Source organism: Marmota marmota, unplaced genomic scaffold (assembly GCF_001458135.2).
Source record: "Marmota marmota marmota unplaced genomic scaffold, marMar, whole genome shotgun sequence".
In the NCBI taxonomy this organism is placed as follows: Eukaryota; Metazoa; Chordata; class Mammalia; order Rodentia; family Sciuridae; genus Marmota; species Marmota marmota.
Genome location: NW_026000016.1, coordinates 44,987,794 through 45,012,314, shown reverse-complemented (window position 1 = coordinate 45,012,314; position 24,521 = coordinate 44,987,794). Strand labels below are relative to the sequence as shown.

General features: G+C 49.1%; 1 protein-coding gene and 1 non-coding gene across 2 annotated transcripts in view; one reads left to right on the top strand and one right to left on the bottom strand.

Moving 5' to 3' along the window:
* Window positions 1-23,034, bottom strand: part of Pkp1 (plakophilin 1) — a 48,100-nt gene extending 25,066 nt beyond the window's left edge. Inside the window, exons 1-2 of the mRNA XM_015483815.2 lie at window positions 22,520-23,034; window positions 12,359-12,465 (exon numbers count right to left, since the gene is read on the bottom strand). Of these exons, the coding sequence (XP_015339301.1) occupies window positions 12,359-12,465; window positions 22,520-22,721 (309 nt within the window). The 5' untranslated portion in view covers window positions 22,722-23,034. The remainder of the gene's footprint in view (window positions 1-12,358; window positions 12,466-22,519) is intronic.
* LOC125618598 lies at window positions 10,663-10,789 on the top strand. The gene has a single exon (XR_007349935.1). It is a non-coding gene; the product is annotated as a small nucleolar RNA SNORA40 (small nucleolar RNA).
* Window positions 23,035-24,521: the final 1,487 nt, after the last annotated feature.

Below are 24,521 nucleotides of genomic sequence, written 5' to 3'. Positions count from 1 at the left end.
GTGGAATCCTCCAAGGCAGAGAGGAGCTGTGCCCACTATTCCATCACCAGGACCCTGAGACCAACACCAGAAGCCACCCGATGGGCATCTGCCTACTGAAGGGCAGTGGCTGATGGGCAATCATGTGTGTCTACCCAGAAGAGGCATGAAAGCAACGTGACACAGCCCGATGCTGGGGTGGGCAAGTTTTGTTACCTGAACTTTTAAAACGTAAAAAACACAAGTGTTGAAGCCCATCTTGAGAGTGTAGACTTTACTAGAAATCTGGTTACTAATGGTCAGCGTCACTTATAATCTCCAAAGGGTACAAACCGTGAGTGTGCATCCATCAGCAAATGCTAACAAACATTTGTGGATAACAGAGGACATGCTTCCTAAAGTTTTGAGATAACTGAAGTTCAGACAGAAGAGACCTATAAAGCTTCAAGCTGCAGCCTGGGGGTGTTCATTGAGATCAGGAATCTGGGGTAAAGGAGGTCTTTTGGCCTCTCGGGCTCCAGGGGGTTCAGAACCGCAGCAGTTCCTGGCATCCAGTGGGAGGTGCCCAGCTGAAAGCTGATGCTCAGAAACATCTGCTGTCCAAACCAATAACTGCGCCAACCACAGCACCCACCTCTGTCTCTAAACCCAGCGCCTTGCCTGGTCTCTAAGCAGATCCTCTGAAGTGCCCCTCTACTGCTTCCCTCTACATGGGAGCAATAGGTTTTCTCAGCGCCTGACACTCCTAAGACGGATGTGGCAATAAGAATCTCAGGTTTCCTACACAGGTATCTGTTTCCTTCTGGAAGGGGACTCCCAGGCAGGTGTCTGTCACTTCAGATGCAGCTGACAAATCCCTGGTCATTGGCCATCTCGTCCATGAACTCAGACAAGTTGGAGACCCAGCTGTCCAGCCTTCTAGGAACCCCGTGTTCTGAGGTCTTGGCTTCTGGCTTTTGAGCCTAGAGGCCAGCTCAACTGTCCAGTGATGGGTCATCCCAGGGAGGGAAAGGCAAGGGGGCATTCTAGTGTGAAAGAACTCCTGAAGTCTTGGATAATGGGCCATCTCCCCTGGAGAGTACATTTGAAGGTCAGGAAGAGCCCCTGGGCCAGCTCCCCAACCCCATTCTGGCAAGCACATCAAGGGGAGGCCAGCTGTGCATGGAGCCTGCAGGTGTTTCCCAGCCTCAAAAAGAGGACGGCCAAAAGCTATGTGGTGGAAACATCCTGAAGGGCAGATTCTTACCTGGCCCCAAAGAGCTACCTGGAGACCTAGTGGTGTAAAGAATCCACCTGATTAGATAGTCAAGAATCTCACACGTGAAGGGAGGGACACTTGACCAGACTCTTTGGTGCTTGGGTAAAAGATCTTCCCTGTTACCCAATGGTGAGCAGGTGTGCGCGTGCCTACATACACCTGCACGCACACTCACATACTGCTGTGCACACTGCCCACCTACTCACACGCGACACACACTTTTCCAGGACAGGTAGGGAGGATTTTGGAAGTACCTTGAGCATTTCCTAGAACACCCTAGCTGGGGTGGTGCTTTACAGTTTGCAGAGGCATTCCTCCTGAACCATCTTGTTGGAGCCTCGCAGCACCACCCACTCTCCCATCTGACCAATGAGGTGTCAAGGCAAAGAGCTGTGAACCTATTAAGCTTGGAGAACTTGAGGCTTGTCCAAAGCTAGGTGGCTAAGATGCAGCAGACCCTGACCCAGAACTCAGGTCTCTGACCTCAATCCTAGGCCCTGACATGAGAACCTGGGGACTGGAACAAGGTGAAAAGTTTTCTCTTTAGGAACTTTACCAGTGTCTCTGGCCAGTGGCTGTCCCAACTTCTAGAAGACCCACTCTTCAGGCATGCCAGGCCTCAGAGATGCCTGCTCCTCCTCTGCTGGCTGATATTGAAGTCCTTGGACATGTTCAAGAACAGGGTAGGGCTGGGCGTGGCTCAGTGGTAGAGTACTTGCCTAGCATGCATGAGCCCTGGGTTCCATCCTCAGTGAAGGAGGAGGAGGAGAAGGAGGGGTAGGAGGAGGAGGAGGAGGGGTATGAGGAGGAGGGGTAGGAGGAGGGGTAGGAGGAGGGGGAAAAGGAGGAGGGGTATGAAGAGGGGTATGAGGAGGGGTATGAGGAGGGGGAGGAGCAGGGGAAGGAGGAGGGGGAGGAGGAGGGAACAAAAGACTTACTCAGCTGTGTGACACAATTCTCCTAGTAGCCCAACCATAAAGACCTTTTGGCCAAAGGGGTACATGTGGCAAGGAGATCCTGTGATCTTAATAACTAGTTTGTCCTGACTAAAGCCACAAGAGCAATGGTGGGGTCAGTGGCTGGTTCGTGTCCCTCCAACCACACCCTACTACAGATGCACCACTGCACGGACCCCGGCTGGGCTGCACCGGCCCTGAGCAACCCCGCTCTGCCCCCAGCACTCCCGAGAGGAGCTTAGGGCCATAAGCAAATGTGGAAGAAACTAGGAGCTTTCCCAAGGACCCTCTCCAGGTGGGCTCCAAAGGACAGTCATCCCACAGAGCTCAGTGCTCAGCAAGCCCTGATGGTATGGAGACCGACAGAGGTCAGTCAGAAACATCATCTGGACCTGCTCCATTGAAAAAAGTATTTAGCCTAGTGGGCAGGTGGCCTGGGTGAGAGGTCTCAGTGGGTGCTTTCCTCCTTGGGCCTCTGCCTGATCTGCAGGACCACTGTGGGAAAACCACCTTGAACCATTAGCTAATGCCCCCAAGTCTCCCCCACGCGCTGTCATGCACCATTGGTGGCTGCCTGGTGACTTTAGGGGATTTAAGAACATGGCAATAACTAACACTGAAGCTCTTTGCCTTTCCATTTTGAAAACCACAAAGAGAAAGCGTGGTTGGGAGCCAGTATGTTTCCTTAGTACTTGCCAACCTCCCTTTCTGAGCAAAACAAACCAAAATTTTCTCTCAGGCAAACCTACCTTGCTAGAATTAAATAATGTTCTGTTTCTTCCTATTAATTATTATTATTTGTTGTTAAGTTCATGGTTAGCCTTCCTTTATGGCAAAGGATTCTAGTTTTCTCTTTTAAAATTTTTTTTTCCTTTGAGTTAATGATCTAGTTTCCTTTCAAAATAAATGCAATGAAATTTAAAAATAATTCCTTGAAAAACAGGTAAATAACAGTTGGTATGATGGTTTGAGGGAAATTGTGACATCGGAGTTCAAATACCCTCTGTTCAAGGAAACACGATGGCTCACAGTGGCAAAGGAAGTGTGGGTAGGAGTTGGGTTAAAGAGCTGAGGAACTGGGTTCTAGTCTAGCTGTGCAGCCTTGGGCAATCAGCTTACCTCTCTGAGCCTCCATCTCCCCAACTACAGACTGCCCTACTGTAAAGCTACTGGCATCAGCAATCTATAACCAACCCTTGCTGAAGTCACAGCCTCTAGTTGGCCTATCTTAGCCCTGTCTTTGTGTCCTTCCAGGCCCCGCCCTGGTGTGTAGGGTGGGGGTGGGAGGGGAGGAGCCCCTGCTGCATCTCTCCCCACACCCCGCCTCCTGATATGATTTTGTTTTTCAGCTGAGTTTGCGCTCCTGGGGCAGGCAGGCCTCGCAGAGACTTGCCAGGGCCCTGGGGGAGAAAGCGGAGCCTCACCCTAGCAAAGGGTGGGGATGGCCCTCCCACCCACTTGGGAAATGCTGCTGCATTTGTCTCACTGGGGCCCAGTCACAAAAGAAAAATTCCCAAAGCAGCAAAGAACCATCAGAAGATTCCCCCAACACCTCCCCACCATGCCCCCACTTTGTTTCAATGACCCTTCTTGCTGTCCCCTGCTTTTTTGGCATTGAACTTTCCCAGCAAGGCAGAGACCCCACTCCCCTTTCTCCCCAACCCCTGTCTTCCTGGCTCCCTCTCCCCTCAGGCGTCACACCGACCTCAAGTCCACAGGGACTCAGTTCTGCCAAATCTACCTGTGAGCACAAGGCGAGCCCCTGCTCTGTTCCAAAGCTTAATTTCCTGGCAAATCACACTGGGAAAAGGACAGCTGGTTCCCTACTGATCTCACACAGACAGAAGGATCAGGTGGGGACATGAGGGTATGAGTACTCTGTGTAGATTCAGAATGCTCCACTAGCTCAAGGGATCATCCCAAGGACATGAGAGCTAACTGGGAGAATGCAGTGGGACCCAGGTTGCGTCACAGCCCGTACCTTTTACAACCCAGACCACAGGGCCCCTGTCCCCAAATCTCCAAGATTCCTGGCACTGCACTTGGGGGAGAGAGGTTGAGGACACCTGGGCCGACCCCTTCATTTACAGAGGAAAGAGGCCTGCAGCCTGTGCCGCAGGAGTTAGCTGTTAATCATATCCTCTCATGTGCTGTTCATCTGTTCGGTGTTATTAACTATATTATAAGGACTCTAAAGACTTGTTAGTTGTGTCATTTTTTGCCCTCTGTAAAAGGGACCCCCAAACAAGACTCCACTAATTTCTTGTGGAGTGAAATAAAGAAACTTACAATTATCCTTGATTCTTCAAATCTTCCCTCTAAAGTTTCAGAGCCTACACTTGAAATAAGTGACAGTGGTGGGGTAAGGGTGGCAATGGGATTGGGGGGAAGAGAGCACTGGTCAAGTTTTCCAGAAACTTTCTTTTGCAGGAGACAACACTATCCCATATTCTCTGTAGCCAGAGAATTAATCTGTCTCCCAGAACCTGGTCAGAACGGAAGCGACTGAGCCCCAGGTGTTTCAATCTAAGTATGAGTTTGTCCTGCCTGGCCGGAAGGTCAGAGCTCTACCCAAGTGGACAAGTTTCTGTCACCTCAGTGGAGAGTGCCATTCCTTCCTGCGATCCTTCTGAGAATGCCTGTGACGGTGTCCTGGGCTGTCTATGCCGGATACTTCCCACAAGCCATGCCGCTATCATACTGAATCCATTGGCAGTGACATCTCTCCCTGAACAATCTGCCAAATTGCCTGGCCTTCCTCCCCCTCCCCCACAAGGGACAACACACCCAGGACAGGGATCCTGGGTTCTGGCTCCTCCTCAGGGCAAGAACAGGGGGGAGAGCAGCCCACTTGCTCAGCTCTGGGGCACATCCTGCATTCTGGGGCCTTTGGGATTGGCCACCGGAGACCAGGGAGGCTGGAAACACCTCTAGAGGTGGCTCTTTGTTAGCAGCTACCCTCCTCTGGATGATGCCCATTCTTGTGAACAGTCAGAAAGGTACCCCGGGCCCAGGAGCGCTCCTCCTCCACCCTCCATCCCTTGGTCGGCTAGCTCCCTTCTCCTTTACTTTCACTTCCAGTTCAAAGTTCAGTTGTCTCAGGAGCCTGTCCCAGTTTCCTCCATCTGGAGGAGCCCCTCCAGGGAGAGCACCATTTGCACATGATCACCAGAACACATACTCCTCTTTGTAGGCCCCCAGTGCTGAGGCCGAGTGGGGGCATCCCCCTTCTCTCCCTTAAGGAAGGACAGAGTATGATGTCAGAGCTGCATGTGACGATACACCTGAGGCCCAGGAGGAAGAGGGTCCCATCAGACACCCAGGGGTAGTGATGGGGTATGGGCCCCTGGACCAGGTTTTCCTTCTCTCTACTCAACAGGCTTCCCTGGCTTACCCAGTCTTCAGTCAGGAGAAGAGGCCTCAAGTCACACTTGCTTTTCCCATGGAGGGCAAAGCAGGCACAGAAAGGACGCTCCCCAGTTTGTCCCCAATCCTAAGAATGTCAGAAACTTCTCAGGGTTTATAAAGCCTGTGGCCTATAAAGGACAGCCCATGTCCACGGGACCCTCCAGACGTAGATCTTTGCTACACAGCTTAAATCTAGGGAGTTGTCCCCATAGCAGTGATTTGTCTGTGAAAACATACCACACGCTCGGCCACCGCCTTCCACAGGGAGGGGCGCCCCGGGAGCCTCCCTGTCAACTCTCTCACTTACCTCCATTCTCTCTCTGAGGCACATTCTGTCCCTTGGCAAGTAGGATCATTGCCTTTTCTTGTTGGGTGAGAGCCTAGGGCCCTTGTGAGACCCTCCTATCTCCTAGGGCTGGGTGGGAGTGAGTCACGAGCTGGCAACAGGGACACTGAGTTGGCAAACACATCAATCACTCCCTCGTGGAGCAGGATCCATGCCTGCATGGGAGCAGGAGGCTGTGGTCTAGCCTCTCTTCCTCTCACCTGGACTTTTCAAGAAAAGACAGAGGCCCAGCAAGTACTGTCAAAGGAGGCCAGCTCACACACCTGGAAAGTGGTGCTCAGAGTTAGGAAGGGGCGGGGTAAGGGAGCAGAGGAGAGGGTTGAGTCTCAGTTTTAATTCAGGGTAGTTACTCAGCAGAGCTATTTGCTGTGCCTCAGTTTCCCTCTCTGTAAAGCTAAAGTAAATGCAGTCCTACTCTCTCTCCCCTTGTAAGGGCTAATTAACTGGTGCCTGGAGATGCTCACATGAAAGCAGAGAGGAACTGCAAAGCCTTCATCCATCTGGAGGCCTGAAGCAGAAAGCTGGGCTGGAGGAGTTGACACTGCTTCTGACCCTGGAGAGACCACGGGCTTGGCTTTGAGGCCCTGCAGCTACTGAGTCAGCTCTCAAGCCACACTAAACCCTTAATGAGTCTTTAGCTCAGATCTACTCCAACTGTCTTGCTCCATTGTTGAGAAAACCAAAGCCTAGAGGGGCGAAGGCTCAGTTTGTCTGAGACTGGAATCCAGGTCTCCCACTGACGATCCGATGTCATGTCTATGACTCTCTTACTTCCCTTTGAGATAGGAACTTTCAGCCATTTCACAGGTGGGCAGGCTGAGGCTCAGCCAGATTAGGAACTTGACTAGAGTCACACAGCTTGTTAAGGGGAAGAACCAGGACTAGAATCTAAAATTCTTGGCCAAAGTCCAGAGCTCATTGAGCACAGACTCCTCCGTTAGCTTTGGATTGGTAAGAATACTCTCGTTCTGTTGCTTCTAGGACAAGGGTCCTGCCATGTTTCCTTCTGGAAGTCCCTCTGCAGTACTTGACCCATGACTCTGAATGTGGACAATCAATCAACATGGCTAACTCTGACCAAGGGTAGGCCACCAACCTGGAGAGCACTGTGTTTGATTTTTTATACCCTACTGAAGCCTCACAGAACCATAGTTCCCTCATCTGTAATAAGACTCAAGAAGGTTGCTTTGAGTCTAGGGTGGATAAGATCAGATCTCCTCATGGTAAGAGTCTCTAGCATGTTGTATAAGACCCTGTCATAATGGAACCATCAAATAGGAACATCAATTAGGCAAAGGTCTGGGGAAAAAGATCTAGTACAAACAATTCTCTCTTGATAATATTCCTGGAGTTTCTCACTCTTAAGCACATCGGGCTGGATTGAACCGAGCATGACTGAGTGATTTAATATGGCGGTCACCATGGTATGCCATGTTCTAGACCTCCTGGCTTCTTTCCTCTAAGGTTTAGATCATAGGAAGGATGGTTCAGTCCAATCCACAACCAAAGAATATTTTACTTGATAGGACTCCCAGAAGAACTGAATGCTCAAGATGAGCCTCTTAGTTTGAAAAAAGAAAAACCCTTTAGTACGAGAGTTGGTAGAAAGGGGGATTGCTATCTTAATCTCACATGCATGCCCTGGGAATCAAGATAATCCAATTGACTCAGCCTCATTAGGGACCAATCCATGTGATAGAAACCTATTTTTCAGTTTTGGAATAGAAGGCTGTGCCTTCCACTGGAGATTCTCATTCTTAAGCATGCCAGGCTGGATTGAACTGAGTATGGTTGAGTGATTTAACATGGTGCTCGCCATAATATGTTGCACCGTGGCTATAGCTCTCTATTCCCCTCATCCCGATCTTAGCTGACTCAGAGGAAGGTATTCAAATGACCCATTATAAGGACAACTAAGATGGACCAAAGCCTCCATTTTCTCAACAGAAACGGATGTGACCTAAAGTAATTATGCTTGGGTCCCTAGCATAGGACAAAAGTACTTAAAGCAGCCTTGCTTTTATCCTCTAGGGTTACCAGACTCAGCTCTCTCTAGCAGCACAAGATGTAGAATTATATTTGAATTTTGAATAAACAACAAATAACTTTTCAGTATAATTATATCCCAAATATTGTACTTTGGTATACTTTACCTGGAAATCTTACTTTGGCTTATAGCCAAGGGAACCCAGCTTGAATCTAGGAGGGAAAAATCATGACCATGCCCTGCTGCTCGTGTTGGACCTAGGGTGTCCTCCAAGGACAGTAGAGTGGTTGGAAAGCAGGGAGGGGAGGAATGAAGGAATTTGAATTCTGGGTCTCTTGCAAGTCCCTAGAACGTGGGTGTAGTGTTAAAGTGTGGAGATTGTGAAAACCCATAAAATGGTCATCACAGAGATTGCAAATGTTTGGGGTAACATAACCAAACTCCATCAGGTTGGGAGTTAGAGGTCAGGGATCCTGGCTGTACCATTAGGCAGATGTGTGACCTTTGGGAGTAGTTTGTCCTCTCTGGGTCTGAGTTTCCTCACTGCAAAATGTAAACCCTGTAGGGACTCTAATATCCGTGAGTCCTGTTCTGAGAACCAGAGCCTTGGAGCTGATTCTGTCCATCTGAGAAACCAGGCAGTGGGGCTACCAATGGCCCCATCTTTTGCCCCAACTGGCCAGCTCCCTCCAATCCCTGAGGACTGCAGGATTCTGGGGCTCCAACACTGTTCTCCAGCAGATCCTGGTCTCTGAAGGAGGAGGCTGGAGTGGCCAGAAGTCAAGGATGGTCTGTGCCGATTAATTTCTCTGGACTAGTCTTTTCCTTAATCCTCTTCATGCTTTTTGTATGTCAGACTTTGTTTTAAGCCTTACAAGACTCTCTATAGTCAATTGCTAAATCTATGGTATAGGTGATTGATCATAGTTTATAAACAGTATGATTTTTTTTTAATTAAAAGGCTATTGCTGACAGAATATAAAGCAAAACTCTAAGGTAATACTTCATATATTTAAATAAAATATCTGCTCACTGGTGACAAAAATTTGTTATTTGAGGATGGTTTCCATATTTGGAACTGGAGCCAAATTTGAGGAATGAAGTCCTTAAAGTGGGTAATATTTTCTGGTCAAACACAGGTCATGACAATAAAGAAATGAAACTGGTTCTTGTATGGCTCTTCAAATATGTACACTACAGACAGCTCTATTTTAAAATGTTTAAGCCAGGAATGGTGTTTTGAGCTTGTAAAACCCAACTACTTGGGGTGTGGGGATGGGAGAGGCTGAGGCAGGAGAATTGCTTGAGTCCAGGAACCAGGAGGCCAGCCTGGGAAACACTGTGAGATCCCATCTCAAAAAAAGAAAAAGAAAAGAATAAAAAGTAAAACTGTTTGGAGGTTCTAGAAACATCTTGAGATTTTGAGCAGGGACAGTATTAGTGGAATATTCGAGTTCAGCAACGAATACCTGCATTCTCTTTGTTGACCTCTGTGCTTATCCCAACGTGAGGAGAAGTTCAGTGGGGACAAAGCCAGAGTCTTTTCAATTGTCTCTGCAGTGCGCTTCAGTTCCTGCCATGCCTCAGCCATTGCTCAATAGCATTTGGCTGACTGAGTGAATATAAAGTGTCTGCAGGAAATGGTCCCTCTTCAGCTCTCAGAAGACATGCTGACGACGCTGTGCAGGGGAACCACACCCTCCTCCCCACGCTCCCTGCCTTCACCTGCCATATTGGTTTCACTAGAGGGTGGGAAATAAAATATTCCATGCCAGGTGTACCTTCCATGGGAAAATCCCACAGGCATGGGATTATCTCACGCCACAGATCTCTATGACCATTTTTCCCCACTCTTCTTCTCCCTAAATCTGGACCCCCCCCCATTTGGTTTTGCCCAGTGCTCAACTGATTATATGTCTGGCTCCAATATCAATTATTCCACTTCCTCTGCTTGGCCCCCTCCCTCTGCCAAATCCTCGTGTGTGCTCAGCTCTTCCCTGTTCCCATAGCCTCTCCTGAACTGAGAGGAGACGGGACGTGCCTCAGCAGCTACCCTGTCATGAGTCATGTCTGCCATCCTGCCAGCAAACGAGTGAGGAGGGTGGGGCCTGAGGGTGCTGGGAAGGAAAGAGATTTTCACTGGTTGTCAGAAAATGGGCACAGGGAGGGGTGGGAGCATTAAAGTCAGCAAGACAGCTGAGGATTGAGTTAATTAACCAGAAGCAAAGCACTCAACATAAGCCACATGAGGATGGATTTCAGAAACACCTCCTCCCAAAGAGTTCTTCTACAGATTTCCATGGTTACACTGTCCATTGGATAACACAGTTATTGTAGTATGATATCAACCTGCAAGGAAAGCAGACACTTCTACTTTAGGGATGAGAAAACTAATGCCCAGAGTGGTCCCAAGAGTGAGAGAACCAGGGTAGAATGTGACGCTTCTAAGCTCTGACCTGGTGACATCCTGTATGTAAGGACACATAACATCTTTAGTGTCAGCATGATTACTCACTTGGATTGCGGGTCCAGCAACCTGTCTTCTTTGGGTTTCACCTAATCCCTTTACCTATATTACTAAGACAATTTCTCAGGGTCTTTCTGGCCATCACCCTTTGTGTCAAAGCCCTTTCACATCTGTGCTTGATCTGCCAGCTTCCTGGGTTCAGTCATCCCTATTGTATTCATGTTGTCTTAAGAGTGTTGGCTGACATCAAGAATCATGGATAGCACTTGTGTGTGTTTTTGTTTAACTTTGGACAAAGACTTGTAGGCAAGCGAAAAAAGTAAATCCTCTTTTGCAACCCAGAGCTCATTGTTCAGTATGAGTTTTGATACATGTAAGCAGGAATACTGTACCTAAGAGAGAGCTTAAAGTGATGGGATATTGATAAATGAAAAGGTTGGTTCTAAGTCTAAGAAGTTAATAAAAAGCACAGGTCATAAGAATCTCAGCTTTGTTGATTAAATGTTCCAATTTTCATATTGTGATACAGGAGGAAGGATTTTAAAAAGAAATCATGGAAAAACTGCAGCAAATTTAATTCTCTTATTTTTTAGTGCCCAACAAATACGTGAAAAATACACAGTCACTAAATATTAGTCCCAAAAGAACTGAATCAACAGGGCTGGGGTTGTGGCTCAGTGGTAGAGTGTTCACCTAGCACCTGCGGGGCCTTGGGTTCGATCCTCAGCACCACATAAAAAACAAATAAAATAAAGGTATTGTGTCCAACTACAACTAAAAAATTAAAAAAAGAATTGAATCAAACCAATGACAAAAGAACACCACATTCATAAACCACCCACCTCCTTCCTAGCCCCTGACCCAGGATCTTTGACAATCAGGAGTGGCATCTTCGAGCAACAGGATTGGAAGAAAATGCTACTGATCCAGAGCCCCAAGAAGACAGAGCCCCGGAAGTGACTTTCACCGCTATCTCCACAATGTGTCACAAAATAATCCCCAAGAACAAGGCACACTAAAATTCAGATCAGTGAAAATAAATGAAACTCATAGAATTTGGGGACTGGGAGAATTTCAGAGTGCCTGGTACCCCTGATTTTAGAGTAAAAGAAAACTGTATTGGTTTGTACAATTATATCAAAAGCGCCTACTATAGTGCTTGGCACAGAGTTCCCCTCAGTAAATATATATTCAGTAAATGGTCAGATGGGTAAAGTGGGTTGAAATCATATAGGAAGAGAGAGACTGAATCAGAATTAAAGGATCTAGAATAATCTCTAGCCATATGAATTTTTAAAGAATTGTTGTAATCTGTTTTCTTTTTAATGCACACTAGTTCATTTAATCCTGACAATACTCCCAAGTAGAATTTGTAATGTCTGCTTTACCTGAACTCGAGGCCAGAGGATGAAGTAACTTACTCAAAGTCACAAGCTTAGTGAGTGACAGCTCAAATGTGAGCCCAAGTTTGTCTGACTTAAAACTCAAGCAAGGATTCACTCCAGCACCTACCCCTTTTTGCAGGAGTCGCTGCAGTGGACATGCTCTCTTGACCTCAGAGAACCTTCTAGAGTCCCTCCTTGGCCATCAGAACATACTAAAGAAGGAACACTTTTCAGGATTTTCCTAGAAACAGCTAAACAGGTCTATAAATTAGCCTTAAGAATTCAAACTTCTCTCAAATACATGATTGAATCAAACATATAGGAAAATTGATTTTTAAATGCTCTCTTCTTTATGTTTTGTCTAAAATGTTCATTCAGATATAACCTACCAGCCAAAGGTGAGACTACATGCTGAGCCAGCTACCAAAGAACTGCAGAACTGATAACCCCTGACCCACTAGCCAAGACCTATATCACTATTTCTTAGCAAGCAGTGCAGGCCTTCTCCACCTGGAACCCCAAATAATCCCCCCAAACATTCCAGGTCCTTTTGAATGGAAGCAGTCCCTTACCGGATAGCCCCATGAGCCATTTCCTGCCTGGAACTTGGAGTAGTAGCTGCTCCGGCTGGTGGTCCCATAGTTGTTATAGTTGTCAGTCAAGCCATCGTACATGGAACCTGGAGAGCAAAAGAAGGGGGTTACCACAGGGATGGCAATAATGTTCCCCCATCCTCCTAGGGCATCCCCAGCATCCAGGTCTCCCACTCCCATGGAGGAGATTGATCTGAATTCCTGAAGGAGGAGGGTGGGCAATCTCCATCTCCCTCCACAGCCAGGGCCAAGGGAAAGGCCACCATAGACTGTTGCAGGGACAATGCAACAGAGAGTTTCAGTTGACCTATTTTGGAGAGTCTAATAGCTTCCCTGTGGCTTGAGGCTGGTTGACACATACAAGTCAGGAGGTGGCCCAGAGGGTCTTGAAGCACTGCCATTCCAGTCCAGGGAATCATGACTCTGTATTCCGCAAAGATCAACTTCTCACTTGGGGAAGGCAGGCAGGATCTCGACATTACAGGTCCAGAGCCCCAAGGTCAAAGCCACAGAGCGGCGAAGGCTGATGAGAGTCTGGATTCAAACCTAAGCCCAGCCCCAACAGATGACCAGGTTACCTTCCGCCTCTTCCTTCATTTCCGAGGCTCTCCAACTGAAGAGGGAGAAGCGATCAACCTCAAAGGACCGGTGAGGATTAATTAATGTTTTCACAGTGTTTGGAGACCCACAAATGACAGGCTCCAAGGGAAGACAGAGTGTCATTAGGGTTATTAGGGGTAAAGTGGCTTTGAATCACAGAAAGCAGAACTAGATTTTGGGTTCCTGGTGGGACCCCCCCCCTTCCCCCTTTCACCAGATTGGCATGGGGGCTCTGAGGGACATCCCCAACTCTGCAGGACTCTCTTGCTAACTCCATTTCCCTTGCTAACTCTGCCTTCCCTCCTGGGTTACAACCATTGACTCTCATGGGTCTCAAGACTCACCTCCTCTGGGAAGCTCATTCTGATTAGCCTCTGAACACATACTGTCCTGACTTCTGTATCCATCACTGCCCGTTCCCTCAGATACCCTGGGAGTTCCATGAGGGTCAAGCCATGGACCCAAGGCCCAGACTTCTAGAGCAGGTTTTGCTGTACACTCTTGTTAAATGTGGCCTCTGGGAATGAAGGTAAGAGGGATCCAACAAGAGCCTCCTGGCAGGAATGTGCACAATTTTTTTTTCCTAAAGCCATTGTCACACTCCCTATTTGAAACCCTGTCTAGGGGGAAGAGGGCTTGGTTGGTGGTGTCCCCTGGCCTATCAGCCCCTCCTCTTCTGCCATACCCACTGAGACTTCAAGAGTTTTCCCAGCAACTGGATGGTCTGAGCTGAGGTCAATGGGAATATCAGAGGCGCAGCATTGGAAAGAGGCCAGCATCTCTTCTTGGGGATACCTCCTCTGTCCAGTGCCATATGCCCATACATAGGTCACAAAAGAGGGCACTTCCCTTAACTCCCATTCCCTATCATAGAAGACCGATGAACATTAAGGCTATTGGGCTGTGGCAGTCACAACTTGCCCTGGACTAGAGACAAGACTTATGGAAATCAATCCCGTCTGGCACTTAGGCAAGTGACATGCTTTCTCTGGATCTTAGCTTCCTCTTCTGTAAAAAGAGGGTGTTGGCTTCTCTGCACCCCAAAGGCCCCATAGAGCTCCAGTATTGCATGGTTGTATTATTATAGTGACACAAGGTCAATGGCATTCAGAAGGGCTGGACTTCTCCTGAGACAAAGCTCAGCTTTCAAGGAAGAAGAACAAACATCTAAAGCTAACCATCGCCTCCTTTGCCACCTGCCTCAAGGTTCTTCCAGAGAACCCTATGCCTGAAATCCTTGACGGCTCAGGTCCAGGCCCCACTACTGAGGACCTTCCCATTTGAGCAAGCCCTGGGACTCTGCCATGGCCCACTGGGCCCTGACTTACTCCAAACCGCTGATAATGCAGCCAGCTAGCTTCTCACCCTCTCTGCAGCTGCTTCTCTGGGAAGACTGGAGGAGTCTTGTGGGATCAGTCACCCAGAACTAGTTAGTTCACAGAGAAGAGGGTGCAGCCAGGCACACACAGTCAGGGCTCTAGGGAGGACCTGATAGCCAGGTCCCTGCCTCCCCTCTGTCCAGCCCACTATTACCCCTGCTAAGGCTTGGCAGGCCAGAGTCTGCCTGGTTCTCACCTTATGAGAGGCATTTCTCTCCAAAGGGCAGGCGTGGGTCAGCCAGCTGCTTCCAGATGGAAAATCTGGGGTGGTGACAGATGGGTTCTATGGAGCCCCAGGGGGGACTCCGACTTGGAGAGGCATCCCCCAAAGGTTCCCACTGGGGCCTCCGCCCTTGATCAGCTCGACGGGACTTTCCCTCCAGGTCTTCAGATGAAGCGCCTCCTCCTCCCACACACACCTGCCCTGCTGCCCTCTCACATGTTCTTCTCTGTACAAAGGTGGGGGGCTCAGATGCTATGGAGGGAGGGGGTGGACACATGTATGTAGAAGCAGGGGTGGGATGCTCTATAGTGCCCCAAACCAGTGACCATGTCCCAGCCATAACTCTGTTCTGGTGACAAGAAGTGTGGGCTGTAACTTTTACTTGGTTGGGCCAAGGCCTCTGGGACCTTCCAGAAAGTTGCTAAAGTTATCTTTCAAGACTTGTCTGCAACCGGGGACTGCTTGGCTCCCTGTGAGAGCAAGGCTACCATCACACCAGCCAGTCCTACCTCTCTGGCATAAGGCAGCTGCACTTACAGCAATGGCGTCAAGGGATGGGGGAGTCCAGAGATGCCACACACCTGGAGTCACACCAGCAGTGTACTAGATAACTGAGTGGTCAGGTGGCAGGTGAGCTCTGTCTATAAGAGACCTACTCATGCAGAAAAGCTGTTTCCCCTGCTCCTGACCCCTGGGTTATGGCTGGTAAGCAATGTCCTCTAAAAGCCAAGTTTAACAGCAAGAACATGGGACTTCTCAATGAGGTCAATGTTGTTAATCCCTTCTCCACCCAGTTTCCCCACTTCTACAGACTCACTCTGGGAAGCCTTTCCTGACTAATGATACCTCCATCTCTGTCTCCTGCCTATACCAGTCTCTACCACCAGGTACTTTGGGCACTTTCCAAAGCAAGAATCATATTTCTACTTTCCTGAGGATCTGGGGTACAGGGCACTGCTCCAGCAGGGACTGGATCTAACTGGTGCAAGCTGGAAGTTTCTGTTGACCAATTCTTCTCCCCTGCCCAGTCCTGTGGTGAAGGTCTCCGATACCTGGTGCCTAGATGCTCAGCGTCTCCATTTAATGCCAAATGGGATCAGGGTCTCTGAATTCTACTCAACCAGGGCTTCCTCCACCCAGGAGGTTTCCAATGGGTGGCATAAAATGGGACAAGACAGGAGCTGTGTGCAGTTTCAGGCAACCAAAGCCACTCCCTAGAGTAGGATTCTTGGTTCTAGGAGAGGTAAAGAGAGATGGTCCTTGCTCCCAGGTCACTCCACAGAATCACCACCATCCTCTCAGCCAATCACATGCCTTCCTACTCTTCTCTCCAAACAGGTGCATTGACCATGAGCAAAAAGATGGTGGCTTCACAGTGAAGCTGGCAGCCAGCCCAACTTCCATGTCATCCCCAGAAGGCATTTGCCCACCCATAGAACCCCAAGGTCAACATACAAATACCTCTGAGCATCTATTGCTTTCCTTAACATACAAGCAATTGGGGTTGGTCTGTCCAGAGAACTTGTCTTGTTTTATGCCAATATGAAGTTTCAATGTGCAAAACTGAGTCAGAAAATCTACCACTTGGAAGATCAATTTCTGCATGCAACTTCCCCTGGGTGCCTTGGACAAGGTCCGGCTGATTATCTCTTATGCCCATAGAGGTAACCCAAACTTTCTCACCTACAAAAACCTTTGAAAATGGAGGCAGCTCCCTGTTAGGATACATGGAATTGTCTCACCCATGGGGACAGGCAAACCATTGCAGGGTGACTCATCCTCTTCTACCTCCAGGCTTTCAAATAGGTCACACCCACTGCACCTGAAACATTCTTTCTCTCCTTCTTAGCCAATAACTCTCCTTGTATTCAAAACCTTGAACAAAATTCAGCTAAGAAAGGTGACCCCACCCAGCCCCGAGCACTCCAAGCCCTCTAGTATAACCACTGCTTACTCTGTGGGTCCCTTGGGGTGTTGTGCTGTATACCCTCTGTGTGTGTGTGTGTGTACTCATGTGTGTGTCCTATGTAGCCTTCCTCCAGAAAGCAGGGTCTGGGTGTCCCCCATTCAAACTAGGATCTTCTACATCAACTAGATCCACCTTTCTCCATCCCAGGACCAGGGCTCTCAGAACACTGGCCTGCCTGACCAACAGGCAGTCCCCAGGGGAAGAAGGCACCTAGAAGCCCCTCTGCTCTTCCCTTCTCCCAAATCTATCCCCTTTGCTGGGCAAGGGACATGTCACAGGTCAGCTTCTCCAGAGGTTTATCTCTGCTGCTTCTGTCTCCTATGTAAGGCTGAGGTCTCTTTTGGCTCCTTCTGCATTGGAATCAAGCCCAGTTATCCCTCAGCATGAAGAGCTTGAGAAAGAAGCCCATCATCTTTCAGCATTGAAAACGGCTTTAGTTCATTTTCTAAAATCTCCTCCACCCATTCTGTCCAGGGCGAGGCCCATAGCAAGGGGACTTTAAATGAGGAAACAAGAATTGTCAGGAAGACACTTCTGAGACAACATCCCTCAGAGATGTTCAGGAGTGGGTAGGACAATCAGGCCACATGTCTCAACAGGAAGAGTGGCTGGCCATCTCCTGGCCCTCTACCTGGCTCCTGGGAGCACTGAGGACTGCTCTTCCCACTCTGGAGCTTCCAGGAGCCTGAGGAGGCGAGGAGTTCAGTACAACCTCACCAGGCACTCTGGTGTGGTTCTCGGCCTTTACCTGGGCACATGCACAGAATAGAAATGCTGAAACAAATTGGGTGCTCTCTCCTCTCCCTCACCAGCACATGTGACTCCCCAGGATTCTGCTGGGACGTGTCAAGCCCAGCTCTGTCGGAATCCGGGGCTCTTTCTGATAATCCAAGCATGGCCACCACCAAACCCAAGGACTAGGTGGAGCGTGGGAGCATCCTGTGGGGACGGGCCTGCCACAGGGGGCAGGGCAGTAGGTTAGAGTGGGCAAGGAATGGGATGTGGCTTCCTAGTGGAGGTCCAGAGCAAAAACCCATCACCAGCAACTACTACATTAGATGTGGGCGCGCACACGCATGCGTGAGAGAGAGAGAGAGAGAGAGAGAGAGAGAGAAAGGTGTTATGTTAGGGTACAGGGGCAATCCCTTGTGGTGGGCCCAAGTGTGACTGAAGGATGGGGACTACAACACTGGTTCCTGACATTTGCCACATAACAGAATCACCTGGGAGTTTAAAGTGCTGCCTCCCACTCTGTCTTCCATATTGACTAAGTCAGAACTTTTGAGAGCCAGACCCAGGCATTTGCATTTTTAAATTCCCAGTTAATTCCAATGTGTAGCCAAGTTTGAGAATAGTGGATTAGAACTTTATTTCTGGATATTAGGATGTTTGCAAGAGAAACCCAAAGAGCACTGTGCCTTCAGGAAAGGAACTTTTCTGCAGGCAGCTTGGGCAAAGGGTTTGCAGAGGTAGGAAGTTTTGAAATCTCCTTCCAAAGAGATTTGCCATCACAAAGCTCTTCTGACATGATCTAAGCCACCCTCTGACAGTTGCAGAGACCCAGAGAGAGGCAGTGATTTGTCTAGCACCATACACCAGCCAGCAGCAGGGGCCAGGCTGGGCTCCTGGTACAACACACACTGCAAGGTGTGTGTACATGTGCAAGCATGTGTGTGTACTCATGTATATATGTTCTTAGCAAGGGTATGTGAACATGTGGGGGAGTGTGTTCAATATATATATATATATATATATATATATATATATATATATATAAAATATGTGCATGTGTGCTGTGATGTGTGTGGGAATACATGTGTATATGGCTATAGGTGTGTCTACATGTGTGGGTGTGTGTATTCGTACATGCTGAGTGTGTGTGCATACATGTGTGTATACAGTGATGTGTATGCATGCATGTGTGTTGTGTGCTTGTCTATACGTTTGTGTACATAACATACGTAATGTGCTATGTTATGTGTGGCATATGCCTATAAAGAACTTTGAATAGATATCTAATAATATTTGTCCATTTCATTTTGTTCAAACGTCATACACCTTTCCAGAAGTCCCACCTCGTCACAGAAGTACTTCTCAGATTTTTAAACCTCAAACAATGGGCATATTGATATACATAATTTGGTACGGGGGAAGGAATTTGGTTTTTTAAAAATTTTCTGCCAATGAGCCGAGCACAGGACGGGATCCATGGAAACAAACAACAATTGCCTCCAAACACTGGGGAATACTCGGCATTTTTGCATGTGTTGTAACAGGCCACCAGAAATTCTGACTAAAACCCCAACTTCAAGCCAAGGTACATGGTAAAGAAAAAAGAATTAGTTCATTTGAAGTTTAATTAGCATGTTTTGCCACTGAAACAAGCTAAAGCATAAATAGCCTTTATCATCTCTCATCTCAGCTTGGGTCCTGAGAAAACAACCCCAAAGTGACGCCCAGCCATGGCCTATGGTTAGGTGAGGGCAACTTTCAAGAAAGCAGAATGAGCAGAGCCTTCCTTGGGCAGAGGTTCATGCTGAGACACAACCCAACACAAACACAAAAAGCCACCAGAGGCGGAGGTTCCCAGGGCACTCCTTTACCACGCTGTCTATGGAGCTGGCCCAAGGCTGCCCCCTAGGAGCCTGGATGGATGCAAGAGGCATGGAGGGCAAGCTGGGCAGCTCCCCAATACACTTGCTCCAAGCAGATCTCTGAGCAAAGGGCAATAAAGACTCTACATTGCAGGTAGGAAATGGTACTTCTGAGAAGGGGAACTAAGGCCCAGGGCTGAAATGAACAATCCCGTATGTCAAAGAGGCAGCACAGAGCAGGCCAATAGCACTGGTGGTGCTGATTTCTCTGGAGGAAGTGGTATGGAAGGGAAGGTCCTGTGGAATTTGGTTGTGATGTGCATTCCTGGTGGTAGGGATATTTGGCTTTGGATCAAATAAAATTAGGGTGAAGCTTTAGGAAGACAGCCTAAAGAGAGCCTTGTAGACAAGCACACAATCTGGAAATAAAAGTACCTGATACCCTGACTCACACAGGGACACCCTGAAAGCACAGGAGAGTAACACTTGGGGGCCAGTTCTAGATGGGTAGGCAGGTCATAGCAACCTCCTTCTGCAGGGTCTTCTCACAGAGACCCCCTTATTCCTCCCAGGGACACTCTGTGACCAGGGTGAGATGTCTGCCTAGTTGGCGAGGTTTCAGGGAAGGTGTGGGTGGAGATGGGCATTTGTCACCAGACTCTTTCCACAGAGGTAGGTCCTTCTCCCAGGTCTCAGGGCACACACTCCTCTAAACACACTGACAAGACAGAAAAGAACTCTCGTGACAGGAGTCTGAGGAAAGGCTGGTTCTGTCACTAGGCCCACAGGTAGCCAGTTCCTGATTATCCCTCACCAGGGACAAGAAGCAGCGGCTGCGTTGTCAATTAACCTGTGGGGCGGGGCTGGTCTTCACTAAAGTGGACGTTCCTAACTAGGGCGACCCTGGATAGGATTCAGGGGGCCAGAGAAGATCAAAGACCCCAGAAAAACTGACTCTTTGCTTTTGTAGAAGACCGAAGGAGAATTTGAGCCTATCCAGGTGCCAATGTCCTTCCACAGCGGCGAGCTCGTCCCGGCAGGGAAAGCAGGCTCACAGCACAGAGACCAACACAAGCAAGATGAGCATTTGGGTTACCACGGAGCAAATGAGAAACGCTTGGGCGTTTCTGATGGAGAGGACAGAGAAATCTGATGAAAACAAAGCCAGACAAACCGGAAACACCAGCTCCAAGTGGCCCAACAGCCTTTTCCAGCTAGGATGACGATGGAGAAACTGGCCCCTGATGGGAACCTCCCCAGAGGCTGAGGGTAGAGGAGACCCATCCACAGGGTCAGTCCTTGGAGAGTTCCTGGATAGGTATGCATTAGCCATCGTGGTCATCAACTCGTTGGGTACTCAGAATTGAGACCCCATTAGATGGACATTGCCCACAAAGACTAAAGACCAAGGCTTTCCATGATGACAGCTGCACAGCTAATGTCACCACAGGTGGGGTGACAGGGCTGTTTGGGGTACCAGGAGCCAGGTTGAGATTTTTTTTGGAGCTTTGAGCCAGGAGCTGAGGCTGAATGGAATGGGGTGGAGATGGGACAGGAGGGACAGGCAAGTCTCTTGCAGAGAAGAATAGGTAGGCTTGAGCTGCACCCTGGGCTGTGGCCAGAAATGGCAGCATTTCCTCATTCTAAAACCTACTTTCAAAAGAGGCTAGTAAGGAGTTAGCAGGGCACTAAATAAAAGGGAAGTGGGGCAAGTGAGTGGAAATCTGGCAGAAGGACCAGGAATGAAACAAGAGCAAAGAGTACAGAAAAGACCTTGACCTACTACAGCCGTGTTTCTTGTCCTTATCTCTACCCTGGGGCCACTCAGAATGGGGAAACAAGAGGCCAGAAGCCAGAGGTAGGGCATTCGAGCTGGTGTGTGTGCCCAATGGGAGAATGGGCAGGTCTATATCTTTTGCCTCCTTCTGCCTCTCTTGCTTTCCTGGGGCTGGACTTAATAAATAAGTCCGGACTGCCCTGGGCTTATCTGCACACTCCTGTGTGCAGTCTTTACTAGCATTTTAATAAAGTTAGCTAAATAAATTTTAAAAAGCAATAAACAAATTAAGAATTCTAACATGTGGACTTCTTACTGGGAATTATTCGTATTAAAGTATTTGATCTCAAAATCTTCTACCATCAACCCCTCAGTTAGGTATTGCTCCTTTCTTCTTCAGATTCAGGGGTCCTATCCTTTTCTCCTTGCTTCCCCTAGTGGGGGACCTTGTCACTCACAGAGGCTGGGAACCAAACTTGGAGAATTATCAATGCTGGTTCTACTGAGGTCTTTCTGGGGCTAGGAGGATTCCCAATCCTGCCCCTCTCATTCCCTACTCTTCCCATAAGACACTTGTTTCTACATAAGCTGGGTGGGGTAGGGCAAATTCAGTGCGAAAGGGGGTTTCTGCCTTAACGATTGCAGAAAACAGGAGTATCCAAGCCCTGACCCATGGCATGGGTCTGTAATCCCAGTGGCTGTGGAAGCTGAGACAGGAAGATCACAAGTTCAAAGCTAGCCTCAGCAACTTAGCAAGACTCTGTCTCAAAATTTAAAAAAAATTTAAAAAAAATTTTAAAAAATACAGGCTGTAACCGAGGCTCCACAGTTAAGCCCTGCTGGATTCTATCCCTGATTCGAAGAAAAGGGTTGCGGGGGTGGGGGGGGGGAAGAAAGAAGAAAAAGAGAAGAGAAAAGAAAAGACCACTTTCCTAGCTTACTTCAACCAGATTTGCCTCTTCCTGGGGTGAACTCCCATTAGAATGCCAGGGAGTTCCAAAGACTTGTCCTGATTCCCATGTACTTCCCGGTACTGAAGCAACTCTTCTAAGCCTTAACTGGGGTCTCAGTGATTCTCTCAGCCCACCACGCCGACCACGCACCAGCCCCACCAAGATCAGGATCCCACTGAATCTGAACGCTGGGCGCTGACCACAGACTGAAGGCGCAGAGGGTCGCAAAGCCGAGACGGATGGATGTGGGGAAGTGACCACAACCCTCCGGTGAGCGCTGGGGCGGTGAACCGCACTGGGGGTGGGGGGTGGGGGGGCAATACAGAATAGTGGGCTGGTCCCCGGAGCAAAACCAGAAAGAGAAGACCATCCAGATCCAGGGACATGGACAACAGCTCCCTGGAGATTCTCGGGCTCCCGGAGTGCTGGAGGGATGTTCCCTGCTATTCACCCCAGGGAGCTACCCAAACTTGCCCACTAGCTCTTAGACCCGGCTAGCCAGTGGCCGGCCGTGGCTCCACCCTGCCAGGAGCTTTGCTCCCACTTGGCGGAGACCCTGCCTGGAGCTGGCAGCCTCTCGGTTCCCGCCGCCTGTTCGAGGCGCCAGGGAGGTGTGCACGGGTCGTGCGGGCACCAGGCCTTTACCTCGGTTGGAGTGGCTCAGGGTGGACGACTGGGAAGACTTGGATTTCTGCCGCTTGACGGTCATCATCACCTGCTCCTGCACGCGCTGCCTGCCTGAGGTGCCCGTCTTCATCTTCTGGTCCGACGGCAAAGCCAGCGTGGAGTTGTCCTGGTCCTGGAAGCATTCGTATGCCAGGGCTGTCTTGAGCGGGGAGTGGTTCATGGTGGCAGAAGGTGCGCGGGCCGGGACCTGGAGAGCAGAGGCGAGGGCGAGGTGCGGTGCAGCGGGCTGGCGGGAGCGTGCTCTTGTCGCTCTCAGCGACTCCCTATGGCCATAGAGTGAGTGGTCCGCGTGAAGGCTCCCGGCAGCTGCTCCTGGCGCCTCCACCCTGGCTCGTCCGTCTCCAGGCACTGGCAGGGCCCGCCCTCGGTCAGACAGGATATACCACCCCTGCCCTGCACCACCCACTCCACTGGGCTGAGCGCCGCCGCCAGGGCTCAGACGCCCAGCTGCAGGGCACTGCTGCTGCTGCGGAGCGAGCGCTCTTGGGGGCAGGGCTGCTCTCCTGTGTGGGATGCTCTTAAGTTCCTGCTGGCTCCTCCTTTCTCTCCCCTAGGAGGTGAGGCTCTAGGGAGACGCCCCTCTGTTCTACTCCTGCTGGCTCATGAAGAAAGTATGTGCTCAGCCCAGGAGTGGAAGGAGACCTCTCTCTAGGAAAAAGGAGTCTTTCTGCCCAGGCCCCCTACCCTGAGAGTCAGGTGCCAATCTCCCTTTGCACTGAAGTCATGGCAGAGACCAACCCCGTCCTTGGGGGCTCCTAGGCTTATGGCAGAGGAAGCACAGTTCCTGCCCAAGGGGATTGCTCAGTCTTATGGGGACCCCTCATTCTGCTCTAAGGCAGAATGTTTGAAGGGAAGTGAGGGCAGGAAAGCCACACCAAGGACCAGAGGTCAAATACAACACTGCAAAGTAGCACATCTGTCGCTTGTGGATACACTCCTATACAACACCATGTGAAGAGTGGATTCTCTGAAACTCCATAATAGCCCCTAAAACAATATCATATTTTAGGCACTGGATAAAAAAATATTTGAATGGATGAATGCTAGCTAGTTTAAGGTGAATGAATCCTAACTTGAATCTTACCCAGATCCTTACTGAAAGAACTGAAGCCATCTCATCTCTAAAACTATCCTACTATGGACTTGGTATTTTAGGACTGCAGTGTGCTTTCTCCTATACACACTCATACCCCCGGGGACACACACAGATACTTCATTTATGTAGCATCCTCTCCAGGCATGGAGGGGGCCACACCAGTGAATTTGGTGTGTAACAGCAGCTGAGTGTTTTTCAAAGTACTTTGATGGGAATCTTTCTAAAAGGCATCGCATGCGATCTTGCCTTCTAAAGAAAGCCACGTTGAGCACCTTGAACATTCTTCTTGATGACTTGGTCCTTTCGTTCTGGACATCCATCACTGAACTGTGTAGCAGTGCAGTCTGGTCAGCTTAATTTTGGGGTCTCCGATATCTATGGGATGCTGTCACCGTGGTCATTTGTAACTGCTTCTCACAGCTCATACATATCACTTTTATTTTGCCCTTCTGATTCTGCAGAGAAAGGACTCAGCAAGAAATAAATCAGACATGTGACCAAAAACATGTCATAATTAGATGCAAAAGTTCAACACCTATAACCCTTTATCATCACTTGATATTTTCAGATTCTGCTTCCAGTCACTGACTACCAGGGCTGGACAGAGCCTTGGAATCACCCAACCCAGCTCCCCACTGCACTAGTAAGGAGAGGAGGCAGCTTGCCTGTGGTGTCCCAGTTAATATGTGGCAATATCTCTATTCAAACCAGGCCTCCTGACTCTCAGTTCAGTGCTCGTTCTACCACACTATCCAGCTGCCTTATAAAAGTCCTATAAAATGGGCATTAAAGTAGGGTGCACACCGAATATATAAGGACCCAAGTATATTATAAAGTGCACATGACAGCATATAAAAATGCAAC